This window comes from Sus scrofa, chromosome 5 (genome assembly GCF_000003025.6).
Source record: "Sus scrofa isolate TJ Tabasco breed Duroc chromosome 5, Sscrofa11.1, whole genome shotgun sequence".
Taxonomy (NCBI): domain Eukaryota; kingdom Metazoa; phylum Chordata; class Mammalia; order Artiodactyla; family Suidae; genus Sus; species Sus scrofa.
In genome coordinates, this window is record NC_010447.5 from 7,119,073 (window position 1) to 7,135,602 (window position 16,530).

Here is a 16,530-nt window from a genome sequence, read left to right on the forward strand (position 1 = left end):
CACAAGGGAACTCCAAGTCTTTTTACTTTTTTTACACTTTGCCATTGAGTGTTCTCTGTTTGGGGCCACTTTTCAAGAGCAGTTCCCTGTCCTTCTACCAGTGGTAGAGCACTTTTCTTTGTTTCAACTGTCCTGGGCCTGATATGTGTCCTTTCTCAATAAATCATGAAGGAAGCAGGCAGAAATGACTTCCATCTGGACAGATGAGGAAACGGAGGCCCAGAGTGGTTAGGTGACTTGGCCTTGAAGTGGGGAGGGGGACAGAAAAGACAGCCCCACAATTCTCATCTCAAAATATTTAATTTTGTTTGAAAAGGATACATTCCCAGCTTCCCTCCCGCCACGTCACTCCGGCCCACCAATGGTGGCCCACGCACGCACACAAGCACATAAGGCCCATGGGCTATGGCCTCTTCCGCCCTCTCCGGCTGGGAAGAAGGGGTTTGCTCCTTGCCTTCTTCCCCAGGGAAGGTAAAGGGGAGAGGGGCCCACTGGAATGCCAGCTCCCAGGGGAGGAGGCGGAGCCCCGCACACTCTATCACGTCACATGCACTTAGAAAAATAAAACCAAGTGGTGTTCTGGCGACCCCGACGCTGTAAGATGCAAGAGCCACCTGGAAGTCATCTTCGCCGTTTCTAGAAAAATTTATTGCACTTAATTAACAGATGTGAAAGGAGCTCTGGGGTGGGGCTCTGCCAAAAAACCAGGGGCTCACAGCCCTTTGCTCCCAGGGCCCCGGATGGAGAGCAGACCAGCACGAAGGGGCACTTTCCTGCTGGCTCCCTCGCCTGCCACCCCACCTCAGGCTGGAGGACCGCAGGAGCTGCCTGCCAGGGCCCCGCAGCAGGTCCCCACACCAGGGTGATGCCGACCCAGAGTAAAGGTTCACTGCCAAGTGCCTTTCCCAACCTCAGGACTCGGACAGGCAAACCCTTTCCTTTGGCCACGGGTAAGAGTTACCCAAGTCGTCCCCACGGCTGCTGGCCATGGTGAAAGCTCTCTCTCTAAATATATATATTTCTATATTTAGATATACATTTATTATGTGCATATTCTTGCAGCATTCTAGCTCATTCATGATTTGTCTGTTCTGAGATTGCAGTGAGGCTGGAGACAGAGCGTTCAGGAAGGAATGGTGCTTTTCCCAGCCCGCTGCAAGCCACTTATGCTGGCAGTTCTGGCTTCCAGTGCTTTTAGGAGGATGCCAAACATCTGAGCACAGGAGCCCCAGTCTTTGGCTGTCAGCCCCAAGATGGAGGGGGTCCAGCAAGGAGTTCAACTCCACGATGGAAACTGAGCAGAAGACACCCCCCACCCCCACCACCCGCCCCAAGGCCTTGATCCTTAGGCCTAGGAAGAAGACACGCTTCCCTGAGCCCCCCTTTCCCCCAAATGTCAACCTCCCCGGACATCTCCCTTCTGTCCCTGCCAGGCTCCTGGCTCAAAGGGGCTCTTCTAAAAGAGGCCGAGAGCCGTGCTCTTTCCAAGTAAGCACTTGGGGGAGGAACTGGACACCCACTGCCTGGGGGCAGAAGCGGAGGGCACTGGGCAGGCAGAAGGGGGGACAAAGAGGAGAGACGTCAGGCCATCATCCCACCCGCCGGGGTCGGAAAGTGAACGCCATCCAGAGATTAAATGTCCATCCCTTTAAAAAAAAACCCAACTGAGAAAACAAACCATACACTCCCTGGCCAAAGAAAATGAAGAGCTTTTAAGCTGGCAGCTCTTCTACCAATAATAAAATGAGAAGTGCCCTTTTGGTGGGTGGCCAGACCAGAGGGAGAGTGCCCGGGCGGGCAAGCTGCCCAGGGCAGGACACAGACATGCCGGATGCAACGGCCCTGTTGTGGTTACAATAGAGTGAAAAGTGTGACCATGGTTTTCATAGAACCACAAAGTCAAAGTCAGGGGCCCGCAGGGAAGGGACTGACCTCTCTTGGCCTCAGGAACCCTTGTCGAGTCCCCGGAGAGGCGGGGGTGTAGGTCCCTGGAACGCCATGGTGTCCCCCTGGGGTGTGGTCCACGGCCAGCGGATGGCTTCCCCTGCTCTAAACATCTGTTATGAAAAGTCTTTAGGGGTCGAGGCCCAGGACTCAGAGCCACCACTATAAATAAAGCCAGTGGTGAACATGACAAAGAGCCCCTGTCGCCCCTGACCCCTCTTTACCACAGGCTGCCCCTGCTGAGCAAATAAATACCTCCAACTCCAGCTGACCACAGGGAGCAGAGGGTTCCACGGAGTTCCTTAATTACTCTTCCCGGCAGAGCCAAAGGATGAGTCCGGCCGGACACAAGACAAAGGAGCAGCTGCGAGGTGTCCCCCTCCACACCATACCACGGCCGGGCTCGCGTGGCCCACGTCTCCAGGGACCCAGATGGAGGGGACTCTAGCCCGTGGACATGTCCCAAGAGTCTGCTATTCCATAAGAGTGGTGCTGCGACCAGGTGACCAGGTGTCCTGCTGGGTGACACCCTTCAGGCCGCAGGCACGGGGCTGGATCCTGAAGCAAGACCTGGAAAGCCCTCTTCTGCTTTTTGGGGAGAGCGGCCCGGGCCAGGCCTGCACGGGAGAGCAGAGCAAGAAAGAACGGGCGCTTCTGGAGAAACATGCCCCGGCTCTCCACCGGCGCGTGAGAGGCTGCGGAGGCCGGTTTTCTGAACGCCGTGTGGAAGGTGGATCCCGGCTCCGGGAAGTTAGGCTTCTGAGACGAGGGACTCTTCCTTTAAAACCCAAGCGAGCCTGGGCACTGCGTGAAAAGAAAGAGCAGCCCCAGAGGCCCAGTCTGGTGGGACAAAGGAGACTCAGACGGCCTCCACAAGTGACCTGGAGAAGAGCAGATGTGTACAGGGCCCAGGGCTCAGAGACCACCGCCCTGGGATGGAGCCCCTCTCCCTCCAGGCCTCAGAGCCACAGAGGAAAGGGGTGAAGGAGCCAAGGACGGCAGGTGCGCTTCTACTGCCGGCCCAGAGCCAGAGCCCGTCCCCGGCTAGCTGCGCAGAGACCCCGCTGCTGTGGCCTGGCACCCCCACGGACACAACAGGGGACCTGGCCGGTCTGTCTGCCTCTGAGGCAGATGGGAGCGGATGTTTCTAAGACTTTCCGGGGAGGGTGAGGCGGGCGACAGACACGCCCTGCCTGGAAACGCGCGCTGCTTCCTGAGCCGATGTGAGGGCGACAGCGTCACGACTCATTCTGCAGAGAGAGGCCTGGACGGCCCAGGCCGGAGATGGAGGGCCAGGCAGGGAAGCCCGGGCTTCCTGGCAAACAAGAGCCTGTGCTCCCGCGGTCCCCTTCCGGGGCCGCCGAGAACAGAGACTAAGGCTGACTCCCGGCTCCGCAGGTTCTCTCGCGTCCCGCCAGGGAGGAGGCGGGTCCCCAGGGAAGTCGCCGTGCTGGCCGTGGGTGATGAAGCGTGAACGTGAAGGCTCCCAGGGCAGGTGCACCGCCACGCGCCCATGACGCGTCCTAAGTCTCCACGCGCAGGTGGGATCCGGGGCCCCGGGCAGAGGTCTGAGGTGCGGGCGGAGGCGCGGATTACAAGGGTCCGTACTTGGTCTCGTACTTGGACACGATGGTCTTGCACTTGCCCACCTCCTTGCGCAGCTCGGCCACCTCCGTCCGCAGGGCCGTGTTCTCCTTCTCCAGGAAGGCCGCCCGGATGGTGATCTGGTTCTCCTTCAGGCGCCGCGCGTCCCGGGACCGCTTGGCTGCCACGTTGTTCTTCTTGCGTCTCGTCCAGTACTTTTCGTCCTGTGGGGAGGGGTCAGTCCTCCGTGGGTCTGTCCTCTTCCCCGCGAGGGAGCCCACCCTCCCCTCCTCTCAGCATGCCACCCCCAGGTCCCTCTTGGAACCCATGTGGTGCAGCTGGCACGAAGGCCGGGCCTCCAGGGAAAGGGGCCGCGAGCGCGGGGGGCCGGTTGCCCTGCCTGCTCCCGTTCCCGGGGAGGCAGGAAGAGACACCAAATCTGCGGGGGCACCTGCGGTGGCAGGAAGGCAGCCCCACTCGCGGGTGGCCTGCTCGGCACTGCTCCAGCGTAAAGCACTGTCTGTCTTCCTGTCTACGCTCCGGCTGTGGCTAAGGGCCTGCACCCTGGGTCCCATCCTGAGTTCAGCCCCGGTCCTGTTAACCTCTCAATGTCCCCGGCCCCTCATCTTTACAATGGGGATGAGAGCTGGAACTGGCTCCCGGGTGGCATGAGATTAAATGAGTTAGGATGTACAAGGTGCTTATACCAGCACTGGCCTGACTTACAGCAAGGACCACGTAAAGTTCACCATTTTCACTGTGGTTTATTTATTTATTTATTTTGCTTTTTTTTTGTCTTTTTAGGGCTGCATCTGTGGCATGTGGAGGTTCCCAGGCTAGGGGTTCAATCAGAGCTGCAGCTGCTGGCCCACGCCACAGCCACAGCAATGCCAGATCTGGGCCACGTCTGTGACCTAAACCACAGCTCATGGCAATGCCAGATCCTTCACCCAGAGAGCAAGACGTGGGATCAAACCCGAATCCTCATGGATACCAGTCGGGTTTGTTACCACTGAGCCACAATGGGAACTCCCATTGTTACTATTTTAAAGCCTCAGAAACCTTTCAAGAGGCAGGTATGGTTATTGCCACCTTACAGACGAGGAACCTGAGGCCCAGCTAGGTCTGGTGGCAAAGTGGATCTGAACCCAGGTCTCCCTGATTCTAAAGCTTAGGCGAAAAGTCCTTCTGAAGAGCGTTTCATAGGATGGAATGGAAAAACTGCCAAATCCTCCTCTCCTTCCTCCCTCCCAGTTCCTACAAAACCATCTGCTTGCAGGCTGCTTGCCCGTCCCTGGGGATGGCAATACACAGCTCTCTCTGTCCCTCAGAGCAAGGGCTTCTTCACCCCAGTTGCCGTGGCCCAGGAAGCAGGAGCATCGACACAGCCGGCTGCCGGGAAGAAAAGAGAAGCTGCGGGGAGTCACGCTGGGGCCAGACAGCACCTGGCTCCCTTTCTGTCTGTCAACTGCTGCAGGACAGGGCTCTAAGCTCTAAGCTCTGAGCTCATGACTTTCTAAACATGTCCACAAGGAGGGTGGGTCCTTGAGATGAAGTCAAACATGAGGAAGCACAGCCCGTGGCTCCTGAACCAACACTGTACCTTGGCGACAGCAGATATACCAGCTTACCTTCTGCTCATCGGGGACAAAGACCTTCTTGGCCTTCTTGATCATGGGCTGGGGCTTCAGGTCCTCCTCTGCAAACTTGTGCTTCCGAGGGTTGAACAGCTCCCCGCCTGGCACACTGGACAGAACCAGGTCGGCGGGGTCGGGGTTGAAGTTCACATCCACCTCCACGCAGTTGGGGTCGATGGGACTGGGTGTCTCCCTCTCCTTTTCCAGGGAGGATTCTGAAAGACACAGAGGCAGGTGGTCCTGAAACAGTCTAGGCTCAGTGGATAGTAAAAACTCACATCCCACGCCCAGGCACCTGCTTGAATCTTAAGGTTGCGCGAACCACTGCCGTTCGGAGGGAAGAAAAACCACAACAGCATCAGCCCCTGGCCAGACTGGCGTGTGTGATTCCACTCAACAATGCACGTGTGGAAAGAATTTTTCCCTTTAGGAACAAAATGCTCAAAAGGAAACAGAGGCCCTCGAAAAAGACCGGATTTTCCAATTGTTTTTTTCCTCCCGGAAATGTTAGGCAAAATATTCAATCATTATGCCCCCATAGCTTCCCGTGGGTTCAAGTTTTCAAATAATGAGGAACAGCTGATTACGGTGAACTACAGACTGAATAATGAAATGGTTTCCAAGTCCAAATCCCTTGAGGCAAGTCAATCCTTTGTGCTCATTTAGTCTAACGATGACTCTGAAAGGGAGATGGGTGTTAATCTCATCTTACAGGTGAGGAAACTCAGGTTCAAAGAAATGACATGGTTTCCCCCTGCTCCCAGGGATGGCACCCTGGGTCTGGTTGCCTCTGAATCCTTGCTCTTCTCTGCCCTGTCGGGCTGTGGCTTTACGGTGGACACTGGGTTAAAGAATTCAAAGGTTATGTGTTACTAGACATTATTACAAAACAATATCTTTAGCCTGCTCGTTCAGTGCTACTGCCAGGAGTACAGAAAATAATTATTCAGTTAACAGATACTTACTGGACACCTGGTACATACCAGGGACCGTCCTGGCAAAGACAAAGCAGTGAACAAAACCAGCAAAAGTCCTTCCCTGCATGGAATGTTATTCTAGCAAAGAAGGCTGACGTTACAGAAGCTAAACTACAAATAACTATGTAAAAGCAGTAGATGCCTTGTGGATATCTGGGAAAAGAACATTTCAGAAAGAGTGAACACCAAGCGCATGGTCTATTCCGACAAGCACGGGGATCCTCAAGGAAGAATAAAGGAGGCTGATGCGGCTGGAGTGAATGACTGAGCGGGGAGATAACAGGACAGGCCCAGAGCAGAAAACATAGGGCCTCTGGAGTTCCCTGGTGGCTCAGTAAGCTAAGGACCTGGCATTATCACTGCTGTGGCTCAGGTTGCTGTTTGGCACAGGTTCAGTCTCTGGACCAGGAACTTCGGTTTATGGTGGGTACCCCCGCACCACCAAACCAAACACAGGGCCTTTAATCACAATAAAGCAGTGATTCTCATAAGGGGACAGTTTGGTTCTGCAGCAAATAGGTGACCACGTTAGGCTGGAGCGGTGTGTTCTATTGGCATCTAGTGAGTGGAAGCCAAGGATGCTGCTACACATCCCATGATGCCCAGCACAGTCCTGCCCCCCCCCAACCAAAAAATTATCTGGTCTGAATGCCAACAGTGCCAAATGTCAACAGCTGACCTTCACCCTGAGATGCAAGAAGTTACTGGAGAGTTCTCAGCAGAGGCTGACATGGTCAGACTTAGGTTTTAACTGGATCAAGCACATAAACTAATCATATCCGATTAGAAGGGGTTAATTACAAACAGGGATGCGCGTCAGAGTGCTGAAGGGCCAGGAACCAAGGCAGTAACTGTGGGAATAAACCACAAACAGCCACGGTTCCACAGGCCGACAACGAGAACGCCCCTGCCCTGCTGGAGGGAGTCTAAATGGCTACTGCCACTCTGCACAACATTTGGCAGCGTCTACAAAAGCTGCCTGTGTGCAGGGCTGATGACCCAGCCACTCTAGTCCTCAGGAAACACCCAACAGAAATGCGTACAGGTGTTCGCCAAAGACACGGACACAAACATTTGCGGCAGTGCTACACGTAAGCCCAAACTAGAAACACTTTGTGTGTCCTTAGCTGTAGGGAGCACAACTGCGGTGTGGTCGTACAGCACACGGCCTGCCGTCCAGCAACGAAATGAACAGGGTCCGGCTACAGGCAACACCACGGATGATTTTTATAAACAGCTGAGGAAAGACGCGAGACCCAAAAGAATACATACGACTTCTGTCTTTTCTACAGAAAATTTTTCTACTGAAAAATTCAGAGGGGGAGCTCTCCTTTCACGTCTACCATGTGTGCAGTTCTTCCATACAGATCTTCCTGCATCTGTATGGTGATTTTGTCTGTGTCCCGGGAGTATTCTGTAAGTTATGTTGGTAGTTACTGACACCCATATAATGTGTACGTTACTATAAAGCTAGCTACAGGAAGCCATAAACGTGAACGTATAAACGTAATGAGCTTATAATTGTGAAAAACAAAAAAAAAGAGTAGAGTTCCCACTGTGGCACAGCAGGTTGGGGATCTGGCATTGTCTCTGTGGGGGCACAGGTTTGATCCCTGGGCTGGAGCAGGGGCATTGCCACAGCTGTGGTGTGGGTCAGAGCCACCGCTCAGATTTGATCCCTGGCCTGGGAACGGCCAAAAAAAATAAAATAAAATAAATAACACATAATATACAGTTCCATTTAAAGGACATGGTGACGAACGAATCTCTGGTAGTGGAAATAAGGAGCGTGATGACCCCTGGGGAGTAATGACTGACTCCCCAGGGGAGAGAACGGGATTGGAAGGTACCTCTGGAACACCAAGAGCATCCTCTAGCCTGATGTGGGTGATAGTTACACGGGTGGGTTTGCTCTGTGATGATTCAGCAAGTGGTATACCTGTGACATGGGCACTTCTGGGTTCCCTACTTCATCAAGAACGTGTACTTAAAATCAAAGGCGAATGTCACCCAGGTGGTCTAAGATATAAGAGGAGGCAAGAAAAAAAAAAAAAAAAAAACACAGGAAAAAATGGATGTTTCCTTGTGGTGAAGTGGGTTAAGGATCTGGTGTTGCCACAGCTCTGGCCCAGGTCACAACTGTGGCATGGTTCAATCCCTGGCCCAGGAACTTCCACATGCCCTGGGTATGGCCCCTCCACCCCCCAAAATAGGGCTCATTTCTAGCTCTGTCTCCTACCCACACATGGAACCAGCTTTGCAGGACAACCTGACCAACACAAAAGTGAAATGGCTTCGGGAGTTCCTGCTGTGGTGCAAGCGGAAATGAATCCAACTAGTATCCATGAGGATGCAGGTTCAGTCCCTGGCCTCACCCAATGGGTTAAGGATCCAGTGTTGCCATGAGCTGTGGTGTAGGTCACAAACTCAGCTTGGATCCAGCGTTGCTGTAGCTTCAGTGTAGGCCAGCAGCTGCAGCTCCAATTAGACCCCTAGCCTGGGAACTTCCATATGCTGCACCTGAGGCCCTAAAAAGAAAAAAAGAAAAAAAAAAAAAAGGCAGGGGGGGAAACTGGCTTCAAAGAAGAATTTGGCTGGGATTAGCTAAAGCCTCTAAATCTGAGCAGTTTACAGGAAAGAAACGAGGGGCACAGGAACATGCTAAAAAGCCGTATATGGATAGAGTCAGAAAAAATCCAGCACGTGCAAAACACTACAGGATGAAAAAATTCAGCTTATTCAACAAATAAATCACAGAGAAATAAAAAGGAGAAGGGACCCCATAGATTATAAGCGATTTAAGAGACATAACTGGACTTCTTGTCGCGGCTCAGTGGGTTAAGAACATGAATAGTATCCATGAGGATGTGGGTTCGATTCCTGGCCCCCCTCAGTGGGTTAAAGATCCGGCATTGCCCTAAGCTGTGGTGTAGGTCACAGATGCAACTCAGATCTGGCGTTGCTGTGGCCCTGGCGTAGGCTGGCGGCTGTAGTTCTGATTAGACCCCTAGGCTGGGAACTTCCATATGCGATGCATATGGCCCTAAAAAGAAAAGAAAAAGAAAAAAAAAAAAAAGAAAAGAGACATTACTAACTGAAATGGGTGGGTCTTGCTTGGCTCCCAATTCAAGTGAACTGTAAAACAGTAACATTTATGAGAAGACTTTTTGGAAATTTGAATGCTGATGAGTTTATTATCAATTTCAGATATAAAATTGGTGTTTTTATTGCTTTTTTTAACATATATATATTGAAATATTTAGGGATGAAATGATATAATACCTAGGATTTGACTGAAAATAATCAGGAGAGGATAACTGAGTTGGTTAGAGAAAACAAGATTGGTTATGAGTTAAAACTTATGGAAGCTGAGGAGTTCCCCTGTGGTGCAGTGGGTTCAGGACCCAGAGCTGTCACTGCTGCGACTTGGGTCGCTGCTGTGGTGTGGGTTTGATCCCTGCTGGCCCTCATGCTGCAGGTACAGCCAAAAGGAAAAGGAAAAGATTATGGAAGCTGCAGGATGGCTACTGGAGGTTCATTACAGCCGCCCTTTATTTCTGCATTTGAACATTTTTCCATAATAAAAAGAAAAAACACAGAGCATTAGGATTCCCTGGGTGCAGGTTCCCTGAGTTTCACACCAGCTCCTGGGGTCTTTCCCGGGAGACACCAGCCGATACGCCTCTAAGCGAGCCTGCAGAGAGCTTACGGAGCCCCTGGAACAGGGCTGTGCCTGCTCTGGCAAGTTCGCGCCCCGGGAGCATGGAAACCAACCTACCGACCTCCAGAGCTAAAACAGAAGAAGGACAAGAGGATGAAGGAGGAATCCCAGGGACAGCGGAAATCAGCCTCCTTCGTGCCAGGGCCTGGGTGGTTTCTGCCAGTCAGACATCCTGGGTCCAAGGGCAGCCTCCACTACCTGCCAGCTGTGTGACCTCGCAAGTTACCGATACTATGATTCAGTCTCCTCAATCATAGTATTCCTCAGATAACAGGATCAATCTCACACGGTTCTTGTGAGCATGGTGTGTTAATGCCTGGCAGAGAGTAAATGCTCAATAAATGTTAGCTGGTATTATTATTATTATCATTGCTTGAGCTTCCCAATAACCTGTGGCAGAGTGCACACAGGGGTGAAGAGCAGCGCTGAGGAAATGCAGAACGGATTTCTACCCCGCAAAGCCTCCGCCTGGGCGGGCTCACTCCACCACGCTGAGCACCGGCAGCAACCAGCAGAAAGGCTCCGACTGCCGAGGATGTGACTGCTATTTTTACCCCAGCCTTGGGGGGGCTGTGCTGAAGGGCGGGGAGCAGGGGGCTTCTCCACTCCGCAGGCCCACTGGGACCGCCCCTGGGGTGGGTGGACACAAGCAGCCCTGCGCGGGAAGTGGATTTCCCTGGACGGGGAGGGTGGCCCTCCCCAAAGGCCCGTCACCCACCTGTGCTGGACACGGTTTCCGAGGGCGGAAAGACGGCGGTGGAAGAGGATGGTGGGGAGCCGTGGACGAGCTGGCCGACTCCTTGCCTTCCAGCTCGGCCACGGGCAGCAGCAGGTTCTGGGCCAGGTGGGTGGGGCTGGCCGGGATACCGTTCTCCAGCAGGAACTCGTCCAGGTCCATGTACTCCAGGTGGAAGGACTCGCCGTCGTAGGGGATGGTCTTGTCCCAGATGGGCGGCATGAGGGAGGCCGAGACGGCCATGGTGCTGGCTGCTGCGGCCTCGTCTTCCTCCAGCTTCTCCTTCCCCTTTTCCTTATCTGCAGACACAAAAGCTGTGATGAGACACCTCTCAAGAGGGTAACTCAAGCCCAGGAGGCGAGCGGTAAGCCTCACAAGGCAGACCCACCCTCCGGAGTTCTGATCCATCCACGCACTTTAAGAGCTCATGCTACTCTCTGGTTACAACCTGGTGCTTGAACCAGGACCACTGGTCTCCTTTAGCAACGGCAGCACGTCCTCACCCTTGCCTGGGCTTCCCAGGCTGCGCACCCCGGCTCTGAGGGCTGCCGTGGCCCCAGGGTTAGTGCAGAATGGGCTGTGGGATCAGCATCTGCCGGAGAGAGGCTGCAGGGAGGAAACGAAGTTTCCAACCCTTCCTCTTATCTTAGGCAAGGGCTGATTCCTCAGACCAAGAGCGTGCGTGTTCTCCCGTTCATGTTGCTTCTCCACAGCAACCCAGCCTGGGGCTTGAACTCCAGGCAGGGCTCTGCCTCCCACGGCAGTGATGTGTGCCTTTAGCAATGTTCCTCAGCCTCTGCCAGCCTCAGTGTCCTCAAGGTAACTCAGGATACAGCTGGCTCTTGGGGAAGACTAGAGGTAACAGTTGACAGTGTCTTGTAGACCTCCGGGCACACAGCAGGCACTCGTTGCTACTTTACTGTGCCTGATTCATTCCTCGATCCTGGGGACCAACACAGGAGCAGGCAGATGTGTATACTGAAGGCAGAAGGCTGGGTTTTGTTTTGTTTTGTCTTCCTAGGGCTGCACCCTAGGGAGGCATAGGGAGGTTCCCATGCTAGGAGTTGGATTGGAGCTGTAGCTGCCGGCCTATGCCACAGCCACGCAGGATCCGATCCGTGTCTGAGACCTACACCACAGTTCATGGCAACACCAGATCCTTAACCCACTGAGCAAGGCCAGGGATTAAAACTTCGTCCTCATGGATGCTAGTCTATGGATGCTAGATTCACTTCCGCTGAGCCACGACAGGGCTCCCAAAAGCTGGGTTTGTAAATGGATTCCCTTCAGGTTTATTCAACAGAGAGGGCCTGGAGCTGTCTTTTCAGGACCTTTTTCAGACCAACCATTTCAAAAGACTTCTATCTCTGAATAAGCAGAGAAGACTTAAGGTAAGTTTTCTGGGAAGGAGAACAGGGAGCTGTAGAAGAAAGCCTGCTCCCAGTCAAAACAAAACTAATCAATCAGTGGGGACTGGATCCCACCTAATTGTCCCCGTCAAAAAGTTATGCACGTGGAGGAGTCCCCATTGTGGCTCAGTGGTAATGAACTCGACTAGGATCCATGAGGGCGTGGGTTTGATCCCTGGCCCTGCTCTGTGAGTTAAGGATCCGGCATTGCCATGAGCTGCAGTGTAGGTTGTAGACGCATCTCAGATCCGGCACTGCTGTGGCTGTGGTGTAGGCCGGCAGCTGCAGCTCTGATTTGACCCCTAGCCTGGGAACTTCCATAGGCTGTTGGTGCAGTCCCCCTACCCCCAAGAAAAAGAGAAAAAAAGAAGAAGAAAGTTATGCCCGCAGATATCCAAGAAAGGGCAAATTAAGAAAAAAACACAAGAGAAAAATGTGACAAGGTTAGAAGGAACTCAAAGTGACGGAGAAGCTAATCAGGGAAGTGGGAGAGAAAATCATGACAAGCTCATAATGGGTTTTCAAATTGAGGGAGACAACTTTGAACTCTGGATTCTGAAATGAAAAAGAGAAATCAAATAGGATTATGTTGGAAATAAACCAGTCATGCATGGACTCCTACATCACATACAGCCAGGAAGCAGCCCATCGGTCCAATAAAAATGGACACACCCAGTGAATTAAGAAGGCAGAGGTTTTGACTAACAGAATTTGGTCATGGCTTTTAATACCAATTATCTTGAATTCCTGCAACTGCCTTCTGTACCAGGCTTTGGTTTAAAACCAAATGGGAAGTTAGAAAGCAAAGCTTTGGTGGGCTGGGAGGGCCAGATGGCCTCCCTATTCTTCCCTGAGATCTTGACTCTACATGCTGTTCAGCAAGGACTGTGATCCATGTTGGGCGGGTCATGGGGTTCAAAGGAGGTGTTTGTTTTTTGTTTGTTATTTTTTTTTAAGGCTGCACCCGAGGCATATAGAAGTTCCCAGGCTAGGGCTCGAATCAGAGCTGCAGAAAAACAGCCAGACTGAAGGAAGAGTAACAGTACATTCCAGGTTTTGTCTGGCCTAAGCCATTAAGGATAGTGTTTTTATTTTTAATTAATTAATTATTTATTTTTATTTTTTTAAGGCCACACCCAAGGCATATGGAGATTCCCAGGCTAGGGGTCAAATCAGAGCTGCAGCCGCTGGCCTACACTACAGCTGAAACAACGCCACATACAGTCCGGGTCTGCGACCGACACCACAGCTCACGGCAACACCCAGTCCTTAACCCACTGAGCGAGAAGGACAGTGCTTTAATTTTTTTTTTTTTTTTTTTTTGGATTGCACTTGCAGCATGTAAAAGTTCCCGGGCCAGAGAGCAAACCTGCACCACAGCAGTGACAATGCTGGATCATCAACACACTGTGCCACAAGAGAATTTCCAAATCAGTGTTTTTATAAGATGAGTAGTTTTTTGTGTTTGTTTTTTGTTTGTTATTTTTTTTTAAGGCTGCACCCGAGGCATATAGAAGTTCCCAGGCTAGGGGTCGAATCAGAGCTGCAGCTGCTGGCCTACACCACGGCCACAGCAATGCCAGATCCGGGCCTCATCTGTGACCTACACCACAGCTCACAGCAACGCCCGATCCTTACTCCACTGAGCAGGGCCAGGGATCAAACCCGAGTGATTCCAGTCAGGTTCACTACCACTGAGCCACAACAAGAACTCCCCATAAGATGGAGTTTTCATCGTAAAGGATGATAAAGGACTAGGCCCATCACTCGGGTCACAAGGACAGTGGCTGCCAGTGACAGAGTAAAGAGCACATAAGGCCTAGCTATGTGACCTTAAGGAAATAGCCTCACCTCTTTGAGCCTCAGCTTTCCTCATCTGAGAAGTGGGGTAATACCCTATAAGATGGCTGTGGAAGACTAAATAAGACTATATCAAAGTGCTCTGTGAGTATTCTGCAAATGTGAGGTAGAATTATTGTTATAGATGGTTATTATTTGGTAATCTCAAACAAGAACCCCGACGGATGTGTACACCTGTCCTGGTAGCTTGTCTCAGCCTCAGATCCTGGAACAAAATTTTGCCTTAAAAACAAACAAAAGGGTCTGTGCATATGAGGTCTGAAGCAGGAGGAGAGAGCCTGGCCTCACCTGATGTGCTGAAGCTATATATAACCCAACAGTGACAGCCATAGGGATGGGAGCCTCAGAACACAGCCAGGAAAGGAAGAGAAATGGCATGTTTAAAAAGACAATTAATTCCCCAAGGCTGGTATTCACAGAAGGCCCATTCCTTCCCACATCCATGAACTACACCAATGGTTCTCGGAAATTCAAATCTTTGAGACTGAAAGCATCCCTCAGTGCATCTAAAACTCCACTATAGGTGGCACTCCTGCCACTCCCTGAACCTCATGTTCCCAGGCCAAAAAACAAGGCCAAACCTGCTTTCCAGGTAGGCCCCAGGGACCTCTGTGGCCTAGGAACCAAGACAAAGCCCAGCCCTGCCACTGTGGCCCCAAAGGCTAGGGTCAGCCCCAAACAACCAGGTGAAGGGCCTCAGTAGCTTCAGTCTGACCCTCATCCCTCTACCTGACTCATGTCAATCCCCCCTCAGAAGGCCCTCCCATCCCTTCTCCTGACACTCCTCCCCCACCTCAGCAGCAGCCCTGAAATTCATTTCCAGAAAACCTCCAGCGAGTACCTACCTAGTAACTGGGAATACTCACTGGAGGGGAAGAAGACAGGTCCTCATCCCCAGAGAGAAAGCCCATATATAAAGACAATTCGCTACTGTCTATCAGGGTATCTCAAACTTCAGTGGACTTTGGAATCACAGAGGTGGGGTGGGGTGTTCCTAAAAATGCAGATTCCTGTCCCAGGAGCCGCAGATTCAGTGGGTGAAAGGTGAGGCCCAGGAATCGGCATTCTAAACAAGCATCCCAAGTGATCCTGATTCAGGCGTTCCAGAGAAGGCGCCCTCGAGCGTCATTTAAGTGGCTGCTGCGACCCCCATCAGCCTCCTCAGTAACCCCTACGCGTTGCATACACTCGAGGCCGCCCAAAGGAACCTCCTCACCCCGACTCCCACCCTACCCTCTCCCTCCTGACCCCTCCCCGCCAACCCCTATCTGACCCAGCCTCGCTCAACTCGCCCCTGACCTTCTCTTCCCAATCCCTCTGTCTCGCCCTCCAGGGCCCTTGTCATCCCTGGTCCCATCCCCCTCTGCTGGACCACTTCACCCTGACCTCCGACCTCCCCGGCCCCGCCCTCACATAGCCCCGCCCTTGCAGAAACCCCGCCCCCAGGCGCGCGCGGACCCTCCCCCCCCTCACCGAGGCGCGCCCCGCGCGGGGGGTTCTCCATCAGCTTCTTCAGGACCAGCGGGAAGGAGCCTGGCAGGCCCCTTTCCCCAGCTGCGCGCCCCGGCCCCGGGCCCGGCCCCGCCTGCGGCTCTACAGGCGGCTTCTTTCCGCCGCCCGCGTCGGACATCGTGCCCCGCGCTCTGCTCGCGCGCCTCGCCTCCCCCGCCCGCCCCCCGAGATGGGACGGAGCCGTGCGACCCGCCGCAGCTGCCGACACGGGCGGCTACTGCGCAGGCTCCCGGGGGCACCCCCGCCTCCCTCCATCCCTACCCCGCCTGCGGACTGGCTCTGGCATATTAATTATTTATGAGTCCAGGCCAGCTTCCCCGGATGGCGGCCTTGGATTGGTCCGCCTTGAGAGGGGGGCAGGCACAGCCGTCCCGGCCGTGATTGGTTAGGCCGCCCGGATAAACGAGACACGTGCGGGGCCAGGTGAGGAGAAGGGCCGAAGGCCCCGCCCCATCTGCCTCTGTGTCACCTGATTGGCGCCTGGTAGAGTCAGGGTCTTAGGCCCTTTTCGGCTACAGCCCCTTCCCCTCTACCCAAGGTTTCACCTTCGCCTCCCTGCTCATAATACCCCTCCTCCTCTCGGACCACCGTTACCGCTCTCCCCTCGCACCCCAACCTCTCCACTTTCCGGACGCGCCACTGAAGGGAGGCGGAGCTGGGAGCGGCCATGCCGGCGGGGGGAGCCTATCAGAGAGCCCCCCGGGGCCACGCGGCCGTCCCCAACTCCGCGGGTCACGTGGAGCCACAGCCGAGTCCAGTTGCAGGGGGAGGGGAAAGAGGTGGAGGGCGCGAAACAGCCAATGGAGGGCGGGGGCGGGACCCGGGGCGGTGCACGAGGCACAGCACGTGCGGGGTTGCGGCGGGGAGGGGAGGGCCGGTTCTTTTGGTTGCGGGGACTCTGTCCAGGGTCGTGGGACCTGGACGCAGAGCCCAGCCCTTACCCCGCCGACCCGGAGGTTGGCTGAGGGCAGGGCCGGGGACGGCGGCCTGCCCATCGTAGGGACAGCCGGAACAGGCTTGGCTGCCGCTGAAGCGGGTGTCAGGTTCCCCGCGGATCCCGGGTTTCTGGCGCGGGCGTGGCGGCCAAATAAACACGAGCGTGGAGGAGCATTCTTGAGGTCGGGGCGGGGTGGTGGAGAGGAAGGGCGCG

At 53.8% G+C, this 16,530-nt stretch overlaps 1 protein-coding gene across 1 annotated transcript; it reads right to left on the reverse strand.

Moving 5' to 3' along the window:
* Window positions 282-16,099, reverse strand: TEF (TEF, PAR bZIP transcription factor). Its single transcript, XM_021091460.1, is given in 5 exon segments — window positions 282-3,752; window positions 5,160-5,380; window positions 10,582-10,641; window positions 10,644-10,898; window positions 15,342-16,099. Coding segments are annotated over 5 exon segments (909 nt in total). The 5' UTR covers window positions 15,499-16,099; the 3' UTR covers window positions 282-3,536.